Here is a 12,119-nt window from a genome sequence, read left to right on the forward strand (position 1 = left end):
GGCCCCTTGCTTTATTGATCCCTAGCATTTGCTTTCAGCCTGGAGGAACACCACCTGGATCCTTAAAACAAAACCTTTTGTCTCCTGGACAAATGACTCCCTATTTCTAAAAGAATAATACTAAATAAATAAGATGAGCCCACCAAGAATATATTTAAAAGACCAGGCAGCTACTGAGCCCCCACACTTTTCCTGCTCACAGTTCGCAGAGAAAATGTTCTTCAAAGGAAGAACCTGGCTTTGGTTGTACATCATAACAGGTTTCGTTCTAGGGAGTGAACTCCACGGCTCGGAGCATCGCGGAGGGAATAATTGTTTTCAGCTGAGCAGCTTTCGGTGCAGCTTTGAGGGAGCAGAACAGCACTGTCACGCTCAGGGAGGACACCTTGCTTTCACCTGGAACCAGGAGGTTCAAGATCTCCTCTGGGACTTTCTGGAAAAAGAAAAGTGGTGGGTCGGGGGAAATTTAACACTGCCGGAAAAACACCAAGAAAAAAACCACCCAGGTGAGGCTCTGAGGTTTAGTGTTCATGAAGGAAACTTCCTTACTTTTCCTATGAGATGAGAGAAGGAAAGAAATGTGACTTCTTTTGTATACAGAGAAATCAGTCACTTTGTTACCATTGTTCTGAAATGTCTCCACTTTTGTGCTCCAGCCTTTCATTTGTCTGTGTCAGGAAATGATGAGATTTTTTTGTCTCAGAACCTATCAAAAGTTAATTTACTTGCTATTTGACTAAAAGTATTGTGCAAGATTCTGAAATGGTTACTTTTTTTCCTGGTAAAAAAGGAAAATTTATCATTCTCAGCCCCATGCTTCCTGACACAGAAGCTTGGAGAGAAACTATTTGCCAGTTGCCTTTCTTACGCAGCTATTTTCAAACTTAGACACAGTAATCTTAGGGTCTTAGAGAAAAGCTCAAGGCATTATTACATCATTGGGACTTTCCTGGTGGCTGAGATGGTAAGGAATCTGCCTGCAATGCAGGAGACCAGGTTCGATCCCTGGGTCAGAAAGATCCCCTGGAGAAAGGAATGGCAACCCACTCCAGTATTCTTGCCTGGAGAATCCCATGGACAGATGAGCCTGGTGGGCTACAGTCCTTGGGGTCACAAGGAGTCGGACACCTTCGTTGACGTCTAGATAAGTTAATACTAAGCCTTGTGATAACACATAATATGAAAAAATAAACAGTGTATAATTTGTGTGTGTCAGGGGGCAATCCTAAATTTCCATCTACTGGAAGCTAGCAAAATTTGGTGTTCATATTTATTTTTTTTAACTGTTCAACTTTTGAGTATGAGGCTCATCTGGGTCTGGTCTCCCTGCAGCAGATGTCACAACCCGGCCAGCCACCAAGCCCACCAAATGCGTCTACCTGACCAGAAGTCACAGTCAGACCTCATCCAAAGAGGGCTCTTGCTTAGCGAAGCATTACTTCATTTGCCAAGCTGGTAAGTGATGAAGCTACATGCTGCCAAAGACCTAATTCTTAGAAACTGACTCTGAATAAGGAGAGCATGTGAGAGTATTAGATAGAGTTTGTGAGTGATGGACTGTAATGACTTTCTCCTGCAACCCCAATGCTCCCTTCATTTCTTGACCTGGATGGAGTGTGCACCCCCCAGTCCTTTCAGCACTGGCCTTTACTGGGAAGAACAAGAAGCAAAAGAGGAACATAGAATATGGTGGATTATAGGGGAGCTGGTTATCAATTCGAGGTTTGCTTTTTCAGAGGTAGGAGGTGAGAATTAAGGGGTAGTTGGGTTTAGTTTGGTTTGGTTTTCACATTAAGCAATGTTCTTCATGGTAATAGTTACATAGAGAACTTATATTGTAGCTCAGAAAATTCTCAGAGGCCTTATGATGTCTCAGACTGTCTAGGTAAAAGTTCTGTTCCACCTTTTTTTAAAAATCACAAATACATTCTTATTAAAATGTACAGCCGCTATGGATGCTTCATAAAACAGAAGACATTGCAAAATTTTTCTATTACAAGAAAAAAAAAAGATCACCTTTCTCAAATACTGGCTATTGAAAGGACCCCGTATTTCAAGTTTACATATTTCTAGCAGCAAACCTCTCCTTCTTCACCCTTTCAAGCTCTTTGTGATATTTTTGTCTCTTTGCCATGATGGCATGCTGCTGTAAATGAGGCCAAGGTTGTGAGGCTGGTCTCTGCGGAAGTCAAGTGCTCACACGTTTCATTCTCACAAACTGCATCTCTAGTACTGGCAGTCATCTCACAATTGTGAACTGTTTTTATCATCACAAGAGTTTATTTCACCCAACCCATCTCCAGGATTGGAAAAGCAGCCCCCTAATAGAGTCTGAACGATGGTGATTATTCATCCACTTTTCACTCTCCCAAGAGAGCTTTCAGACATTCTCTGCTACTCTTGGTTTTGGAGTGAAAATGCGTTTCCTAATATTATTTTCCTTGTACTTGCAAGAGACTTCTGCTGTAGAACATAGAATGTTTCTGCAGAAGGAAACCTTGGACAAAAAGAATTCCATTTATCCAAGCCAGTTCTGCAAATTCTGAGTCTATGTGCCGATAACTAGAGGAAGTACGTCACCACAATGGAAAGGCTGCACTCAAGAGCCAGGCTTCCTGGGTTCACATCTTGTTTCTCCCACTCTGGGCAACCGACTCATCCTCCATGCAGCCCACTTTCCTTCCAGGGATTGTTATGAGGATGAAAATAATACAAATTATATAGAATATTAGAACAATGCCTGGTATTGGCTGCCAACACACAGACATTATGTGAGGCCTGAGGAAGTAAGTACTTTCGCCTTCAGAGCCAGCCAGTTTATAAAAAGCAAGAGAACTGAAGAACATGTGAAATGGCACCGTGGGAATGTGATCATCAAAATCCAGAATTGGGAGGCTACAGGATAAACAACTCTGGTTTTACAACAAAGACCTGAGAAGATTGAGGGGAGAGAATAAGGAGGAAGTGGGAGAGGGCCACTGAGGAGAGGGGAAGTGAGAATAGACCAGGGAAATACTGTGATTACCAGGCAGGGCAAAGGCAGACCCCTCATGGTTCACGATCCTGAATTTAAGCTGAGATGCAGTCAACAAGGTTATGTGATTTCTCCAGCTGTGGTCAGTGGCATGATAAGAAATAGCAAATATGCAAAGGGAGGCATGTTCAAGAATGCTGTTGCCCACCTTCTGAACTTCTATCTCTAACAGTAAGAATTATTGAATACAAGGGAAAATCCCATGCTTAGAATGCAACTTCTTAAAAATGAACTTAATTCTCTCTTCTCACTGTTGATCAAGTTGGTGCATTTTGAACTGTTGAATAGTATAAGGGGGTGTGACTGTTGTTGTTCTTGAGTTGCTAAGTCATGTCCAACTCCTTGCAACCCCTTGAACTGCAGTATGCCAGGCTCCTCTGTCCTTCACCATCTCCCTGAGTTTGCTCAAATTCACGGCCGTTGAAATGTACTGTGTTCCAGAGCAAAAGACTTACTGCAGAATTTCTACATTGTTGTTCTTTGGAAAAACAGCAGGATAGTTATCTTTAGTTTGTCTTTTATTGATTATCACGTACTTGCAAGTAGTGATAATTTTATAGACTTCCAGCTAGAGTTTTATCCAAAACGTTAACTTCTGCATTGGCCTCCAAATAGATGCCTTTTCAGACCAAGATGCCAATTATGAAAGAAATGGAAACAATTCTCATTCACGTGGGAAGCCCAAGAGGACAAAAAGAGAAGTCATAAGACGGAGAAGCAAAGAGACCTCAGGTAATGTGACATCAGTTGCTGCCTTAACGGATGCACAAGACTGAATTAATGCTGAAATGTGTTGTCATAGCAAGGTACTCAGTAAATATCCTTTACATTCTGCTTTGTCTGATCTTAGTATTGCAGACTTTGCTTTCATTTTATATAGGTCTGTTTTCTTGGTATTTTTTTTGGCCATCCTCTTTTCACATATGCCCAAATAAAAGACAATTTTTCCCCCCTACAATGTTTTCCATCAAAAAAGTCTTCTTAAAATCCATGTAAAGTCTTTCAAATCACAGTATGCTCAATTTTTTATTTTTGAAAAATACTATTTTTTTCAGTGACCCCGGTTGGTGTCAGTGTGGGCTGATTACAGAGATCGCCTGACAGAATCGGTAAAAAGAGAGAGAAATTTAAAGTGGACCGAGTAATATTCTTAGGGGTTGGAGCTCACAGCTTCAAGGCTTAGGTGTCCTTGTCAACTAGCCCCTTAAGTTTGCTTTTAAAAAAAAAAGCAATTCAGAAAGTGTTCTTTAAAATACAAGAAAGAGAGTATTCTTGTAGAGACATTTTCTCATCTAGGGAGAATATATTTCTAAAGAACAAATGTAAAAATCAACTTTTCTGAATGCTTTGTAAATGGGTGCTTGTGAGGGGAAAATGTAGTGATATAATTAGATGGAAGTAAAGATGAGATATTTTGGAAAACTTAATTCTGAAATTTCTTCTGGTTATAATTAAAGCAGTGATGTTGAAGATGCATTTGAGAAGTCTGGATAAAACTATGTCTTGAAATTTGAGTTTCAGGGGAGCAAAGCCTCTAAATTTATATACTACTTTGTATGAAGTGATTTTAACTATTCCTTTGTAAAACTAAATTATTAAGTGTACATTTGATGTTTCACATATACCCTTCAAGTTTATATCATCAAATTTGCTCAAAAATAACTTTTAAAAAAATGTTCTCATTGAGAAAAGAGGAGATTGTCTTGTGTTTTTTTGATGTGTGGGCCTTTAGAAAACTTTGTGTCGCTTTAAGTTTCATGTAAATGCATCTGATTACTCTGAGAATATTTTTATAGTGCAGTTATCTTCTCCTTTTTCCCCATTATTTTCGGCTGTCACGGGTCTTCGTTGCTGCACAGGCTTTTCTCTAGCTGCAGAGAGCGGGGGCTGCTCTTACTTGCGGTGCGTAGGCTTCTCACCGCGGGGGCTTCTCTTGCTAAGGAGCACAGGCTCTCGGGTGCACAGTTTCAGTCGTCGTGGTGCGTGGGCTCAGTAGCTGTGGTGCAAGGGCTTAGCTGCCTCGTACCCAGGTCCTCGATCCCAAACCAGGGATCGAACCGGTGTCTCCTGCATCAGCAGGCAGATTCTTTACCACTGAGCCGCCAGGGAAGCCCTGGCTTTCTTTAAGTAACAGAGGTCATTCTTGCCTTGCTCTGTGCTTTCTTGTTCTAATGCTTCCTTCTTACTCTTGCCTTGATTGAAATTTTGTTTTTCAATAGTTTTTAAATTCCTTATCTTCAAGAAGTTGTGTCAACATTCTTATGCCTTTGTTTTTCTAATTGTCAGACTCAGGAACGTTTGAACTCTCATCTGGTTAAAGGAACACAGTACAGGTTAATTTCCACGCCCCCACCCTCACTCCCTAGACCTTGTTAGTATAACTGTGGATTTTATTCAAGTTATAGTTATATTCAATAATTATATTATACAATGTCAACTTTAAAAGGAGAACAATATGAAAGTTGTGAGTTTAGTTTTTCTTTGGGGCAAAATGAGGACTGTAGCCCAGGAGACAGCATCTCAGATAGTTTTAAGAAACTGTGTGGAAGAGGTAGGGGGCAAGGTCAGTGTATGTGATTTTGGTGAAAGGGAAGAACATGCAATCAGGCACATATTTTTTTTTCCTTTTGCAGAAGGTTTCTGCCAGCAACAAGAGTAGTCATCACCAGGAAGGATTTTAGTGTTTGTTTTTTTTTAATATGAGGAGATATAAGAATTGGGCGCATAAAATCAGTTTGCAAAAATATCTAATTGTCTGAAGACCTGCCAGTTTTTCCCAGAGCACAGAGTGCCTCATTTCTGCTCTCCATCCTGAACTCCTTTCAGTGGGTGTGGAAAATCAGCAGCTGCTGCTGCACATGATTTAATCCTTGTAGATGGCAGTTTGCCAATTTGTAATTGACAAGAACTTCTCTTAAGAATAGTTTTTTCATGCTTTTATCACAGCCAGGTATCCAACAATCATTTAGAACTTATTTCTATTTTAACTGGTTTTGTATTTGTCACCAACCTCTTGGTACCATGACTTCACACTTCTAGCTATTAATTTCATCTCACCTCTATTCCAGTTATTTTTTCACGAAAGATCTATTGGTGGAGGTATCTTGGAAACTTGTGAATAATCAAAAGGGGTCTGTCTTGTTCCTTCCCAGTGTTGTCGTTCAGTTGCTTAGTCATGTCCAATTGTTTGTGATCCCATGGACTGCAGCTCACCAGGAGGCTTCCCTGTCCTTCACCATCTCCCGGAGCTCACTCAAACTCATGTCCATCGAGTGAGTGATGCCATCCAACCATCTCATCCTCTGTCGTCCCCTTCTTCTCCTGCCTTCAGTCTCTTCCAGTGTCAGGGACTTTTCTAATGAGTCAGTTCTTCACATCAGGTGGCCAAAGTATTGGAGCTTCAGTTTCAGCATCAGTCCTTCCAGTGAATGTTCAGGACTGATTTCCTTTAGGATTGACTGGTTGGATCTCCTTGCAGTCCAAGGGACTCTCAGGAGTCTTTTCTAGAACCACAGTCCAAAAGCATCAATTCTTTGACACAGCCTTCTTTATGGTCCAACTCTTACATCCATACATGACTACTGGAGCTTTGACTACACAGACCTTTGTCGACAAAGTAATGTCTCTGCTTTTTAATATGTTTTCTAGGTTTGTCATAGCTTTTCTTCCAAGGAGCAAGTATCTTTTAATTTCATGGCTGCAGTCACCATCTGCAGTGATTTTGGAGTCCAAAAAAATAAAGTCTCTCACTGTTTCCATTGTTTCCCCATCTATTTGCCATGATGTGATGGGACCAGATGCCATGATCTTAGGTTTTTGAATGTTGAGTTTTAAGCCAGGTTTTTCACTCTCTTCTTTCACATTCATCAAGAGGCTCTTTAGTTCCTCTTTGCTTTCTGCCATAAGGGTGGTGTCATCTGCATATCAGAGGTTATTGATATTTCTCCCAGCAATCTTGATTCCAGCTTGTGCTTCATCCAGCCTGACATTTCTCATGATGTACTCTGCATATAAGTTAAATTAGCAGGGTGAAAATATACAGCCTTGGTGTACTCCTTTCCCAATTTTGAACCAGTCCGTTATTTCATGTCTGGTTCTAACTGTTGCTTCTTGACTTGCATACAGATTTCTCAGGAGGCAGGTAAGGTGGTGTGATATTCCTATCTTTTTAAGAATTTTCCATAATTTGTTGTGATCCACACAGTCAAAGGCTTTAGTGTAGTCAATAAAGCAGAAGTAGGTATTTTTCTGAAATTCTCTTGCTTTTTCTATAATCCAGCGGATGCTGGCAATTTGATCTCTGGTTCCTTTGCCTTTTCTAAATTCAGCTTGAACATCTGGGAGTTCTCGGTTCAGGTGCTGTTGAAGCCTGGCTTGGAGAATTTTGAGCATTACTTTGCTAGTGTATGAGATAAGTGCAATTGTGCGGTAGTTTGAACATTCTTTGGCATTGCCTTTCTTTGGGATTGGAATGAAAACTGACCTTCTCCAGTCCTGTGGCCACTGCTGAGTTTTCCAAAGTTGCTGGCATATTGGGTGCAGCACTTTCACAGAATCATGTTTTAGGATTTGAAATAGCTAAGCTGGAATTCCATCACCTGCACTAGCTTTGTTCATAGAGATGGTTTCTAAGGCCCACTTGACTTTGTACTCCTGGATGTCTGGCTCTAGGTGAGTGATCACAGCATCGTGGTTATCTGGGTCATTAAGATCTTTTTTCTATAGTTCTTCTGTATATTCTTTCCACCTCTTCTTAATAGCATCTGCTTCTGTTAGGTCCATACCGTTTCTGTCCTTTATCGAGCCCATCTTTGCATGAAATGTTCCCTTGGTGTCTCTAATTTTCTTGAAATCTCTAGTCTTTCCCATTCTATTGTTTTCCTCTATTTCTTTGCATTGTTCACTTAGGAAGCCTTTCTTATCTCTCCTTGCTATTCTTTGGAACTCTGCATTCAGATGGATATATCTTTCCCAATGTTAAAGGAAGATTTTCCCCAATTTACTGATGTAATAGGCTGTTATTCAGTGACTCGTGACAACATTCACTCCAGCAGATAGGAGCTCTGAGGAGCTTTACAAGGGGAGACATTTTTATAGACAGAAATGAGCAGGAGCAAGGGCATTATACTGGGCATTTGCTGATTGGTTAAAACAGGGTTGCTTCCCTTATGTGGAGCCAAGGGAAGTCTTAGAGCCCTGTTATATGCATTGTGCTGAGCAGGCAGGTGGTGACTAGTTGACTATGGCCTTCCTTCCCTGGGAGAGCCATTTGCTAATGTGGGGCTTAGCATGAGTGACTCCATCTTGGGCCTGATCTGGTTACTTTAATATCAATGAGCCATATGTTAGCAGAGTATACAGTTAAAACATAGGATCAATTGCTGTAACAGAGGCCAAAATGGTAGCTTAACTAAAACAGATGTTCATTTCTTTCTTACATAACAGTGTGAGGAAGAACTTTATGGCTGAAAGGATAGATCATTGGTTTACAGGACCCAAGAGCTTCCTTGTTCTGCCATCAACTTGTAGCATCTATCTCATGTCTATAAAAGCTGTCTTTTCTTCCAGAACTCTATGTTCACATTCTAGCAAATGGGAAGGAGAGACGAGAAAGTTGAGGGGCAGGATACAGGAGGCTGATCTTTTTTTTTTTTTTTCCATAAGGGCATAGCCTGAAAATTGCACCTGTTACTTCTTCTCATATCCCATTGGCCAGAACCTGAACTCATGTCTGCACCATAGAGCAGGAAGGACTGGGAAATGTAGTCCTTAGCTGGGCTACCAGGTTCCCATTAAAGAAAGGGAAGACACAATAGCCAACACACTCTGCAGTGAATGTGATACAATTCTTTCCCCATAGTCTTCTCCTCAAAACTCTGTAGACATCATTCTCTTGTTTGTTTGTTTTTTGACATTTAATGCTATAGTGGAAAAGGCTAAGGCTAGCTACCCACCCTGCCTTTTTCCCTGGTAGCCTTTTCTCCCCCTATCAGATTGCTTGTATAATTTTTTTAATCCTTGCACTACAGAAATTTTCTTAGCATGCGTTTAGATTGCTTTTCACTGATTTTTGCCTAGAATGTGATGTTGCATATATATATCTTTGTCAGTTCAAGAAAATTCTGTTCTGTTCTACCCATTTATCCCTCTCTTTGATTTGCGTTGGTTTAGGCCCTGAGAAATACCAGGTACCTGTGTGCTCTCCTGCTGGTTTCTGCCCTCCACGTCTTTCCTGTCGTTCTTCTAAGGAAAAGATGGTTTCCTGTTTGCCACTCTTGCTGTTGCATCCTGAAAGAACTCCTGACACTCGCCCTGTGCACCACTGATGTGCCTTTTCCACCTTAGTTCTGCTCCGTGTTACCTCCAGTGTGGATCTTAATTTTTCTGTAGCATTTCTGGTGTTCTTGAAGTCCTCTAGTATCATTTATTTCTCTTTTAATCTCATTCTTATGCATATTACCTTCAATTGGTTTATCTTTAAGACTTTCTGTTTGGGGGCGTGGCCCCCAAAAAACGACTTTGTCTTGATCAAGGATGTTAAACAGCTTCCTGAAATATTTTTCTGGATTTTGCTATTGATGATTTTTAGAGCTGTCGTTTCCTCTGAGTCCTTTGGGGTCAGTTTCTGGGTTCTAAAGTGCTATTCACAGGCTCCCTTTTATTCTTTGTTTTTGTTTTTTTTTTTCCCCCCTTAAGGCAAGATCTGTCAAAAGACATTTGTCTAAGACTAAGAATTGGATCACTCTTAAGTTTAGCAGCCTGCTGGTTTTATTTCATAGTCATAACCCCTTCTCAGATCGGCAGATGATGTTCTGGGTCAGTTTCCTGTTCCCAGCAAGCTGTCAGCCTAATGGCCCTCCTCTGAGGTGATATTTTTCTCAGCTCTGCATATACTGCTTTAACTCTCACATCATGGGATATTATTAAATCCATTCTCCAGATGAGAAAACTAAGTGGTTAAGTCATTTGTTCAAGGCTTCATCATAAGTCACAGTAAAAGGCAAACCAGCTCTGGACCCCAGGTCTTTGACTCAGAATTCAGTTTCTTCAGTCTTTCTTACTTGTGTTCATCTTGATAGAAAAGCAGGGCAGCTGATCCGAAGAGTAGCTCAGACCTGTGTCCTGCCCCAGCAGTAGTGGCTGCAGTGATGTTGCTGCTAAACGCACATACCAGCCTTATGAACATCAGGGAGCGCTCTAAGAAAAGACGGCAAAGTGGACTTGCTGTGGGCAGGTCAGTTTGCATGGGTCTAGACACTCATACTTTGAAAGAAATCAACTTAAGTTCATAGCAAATAAGCATGGTAATATCCGGATATTGCCTTCAAATAACAGTTTTCTTACTGGAAAAATGTTGAAAGAGAATAAAAACAGTAACGGTGATCTGGTAAAATGCTGTAAATGAGCATTTCCTAAAGTCTATCAGAAATATGCTCTGATTTATTGAATAAGAGCTCTTTTGGTAAAATTATGAGGCAGATATTTCTGCAGTAATATTTATATTCTGACAACTTTATGATTGATCTGATTTAATATTTTCATACAGAGGATATGGGTCTTGGAAGAGTGAGCGAAGGGATGAGACATTAGTAATGTGATGCTTCTGCTCCAGGAATCTGGCTTTCTACAGATGGAGCAACAGTGGGAAATGAGCACTTTGGCTTCCTACATAAAACAATTTGCATTGTTTTTAGAAACAAATAATCTTCAAGCAAAATAGAAATATTTCTGTCCTAAGCCCTTCCCTTGAACATAATCAACTCTCTTTTTCCTATAGGAGACACTCATCTTTCAACCACATGTCACCAGCCTGCTGAGGCTAATACAGTAAGTACCTCACCACAGTGTGCATCCTGAAATATGGCTCCCTTCGTCATTCTTGGTGGGTTCTGCCAGAACTCTCCTCTGTCTCATAGAGGGCTCTGGATATAGTTTTCGAAGAAGTAAAGGAAAGTGCTGAAGTGCAGCAAAGAATCAGGTCTGGTGGATGCTTTATTAAAGAAAATTTTAAAGCCTCTTTGGGTATGATGTTGGTGTAATTATTTGTTGGTCGGTTGTTGATTTATTCCCTACTTCATCCCAGAAAGGATTTGTGGCATCTTACCAAAATATATGCCGTGCAATAACATTTAAAAAAAATTTTTAAGGAAAAAATAAAGAAATTTGAGTGAAAGGAAAACAGTCGTAGAAACTGCATAATCTATAAAATTTCACCTTCAAGGGTCTGCTCTGGCAGTCCAGTAGTTAGGGCTCCATGCTTCCTCTGCAGGGAGCTCAGATTTGAACCCTGGTTGGGGAACTAGGATCCCCCAAGCTGTGCAGCAAAGCACCGCCCCCCACAAAAATTTACCTTCAAGAAATTTCTCAGCCTTCTTGCCTCTGTGTCCTGCATATTTATATTGTCTAAATAGATGCGCATTTACTTGATCTAGTATTAACTGCAAAATATGTGTTTCTAGCAGCATGAAAGAAGGAAAATAGAGATGAAATAAATACCCTTTAAAGCAGCATCTCCCAAGTGATGTTCTTTAAAATAACAACCAACATTGCTTAAAAGAAGGAAAACAAGAGAAGGTTTATGCCTGTAGGGCTTTTCTGAGCCTTTCAGGTGCCCAGGCCTCACCATCTGCACCGCGATCACACCCCAGCCCACACCACCGTCATCTCCCGTCTAAGCTGTGCACCCGCCACCTCTTGGCCCCTTCCTGCCCGTTCCCAGCCCAGCAGTGCGAGGAGTCCTTCAGAGCAGAATCGGATCACGCCCCTGCTCCTCAAGCCCCGAGCGTCTTCCCGGCTCAGACTGAGTAAAATCACCCTGTTGTCAATTGCCTGACGCCAGCGCTGTCCTCACCCCCACCCCCAGGGTCTTCCTGAGCCCCGGTTCCCACTTCTGCTCATCTAGCCTCCTCGTTCCTCAGAACCGGCAAGCTGTGGCCTCAGGGCCTTTGCTCCCCTCAGCTGTCCTTCTCCAGTGTATTGGCAGAGCTTTCTCTCCCCGCTTCATTCAACTGTCAGCAAGAACACCCTCTCCTGACAGCCGAGCACCCTTTCTCTTCATCTGCTTACTCTTTTTTTTTAATGTTTT

At 41.3% G+C, this 12,119-nt stretch overlaps 1 protein-coding gene across 1 annotated transcript in view; it reads left to right on the forward strand.

The window, feature by feature from the left end:
• The first annotated feature begins 214 nt into the window (after window positions 1-214).
• The window catches only part of PKD1L3 (polycystin 1 like 3, transient receptor potential channel interacting), a 78,431-nt gene continuing 66,526 nt past the window's right edge, over window positions 215-12,119 (forward strand). The window contains 4 exon segments of the mRNA XM_055553545.1: window positions 215-506; window positions 1,333-1,455; window positions 3,650-3,766; window positions 10,812-10,861. Coding sequence (XP_055409520.1) covers window positions 215-506; window positions 1,333-1,455; window positions 3,650-3,766; window positions 10,812-10,861 — 582 coding nt within the window.

The sequence above is a fragment of the Bubalus kerabau genome, chromosome 17 (assembly GCF_029407905.1).
Source record: "Bubalus kerabau isolate K-KA32 ecotype Philippines breed swamp buffalo chromosome 17, PCC_UOA_SB_1v2, whole genome shotgun sequence".
In the NCBI taxonomy this organism is placed as follows: domain Eukaryota; kingdom Metazoa; phylum Chordata; class Mammalia; order Artiodactyla; family Bovidae; genus Bubalus; species Bubalus kerabau.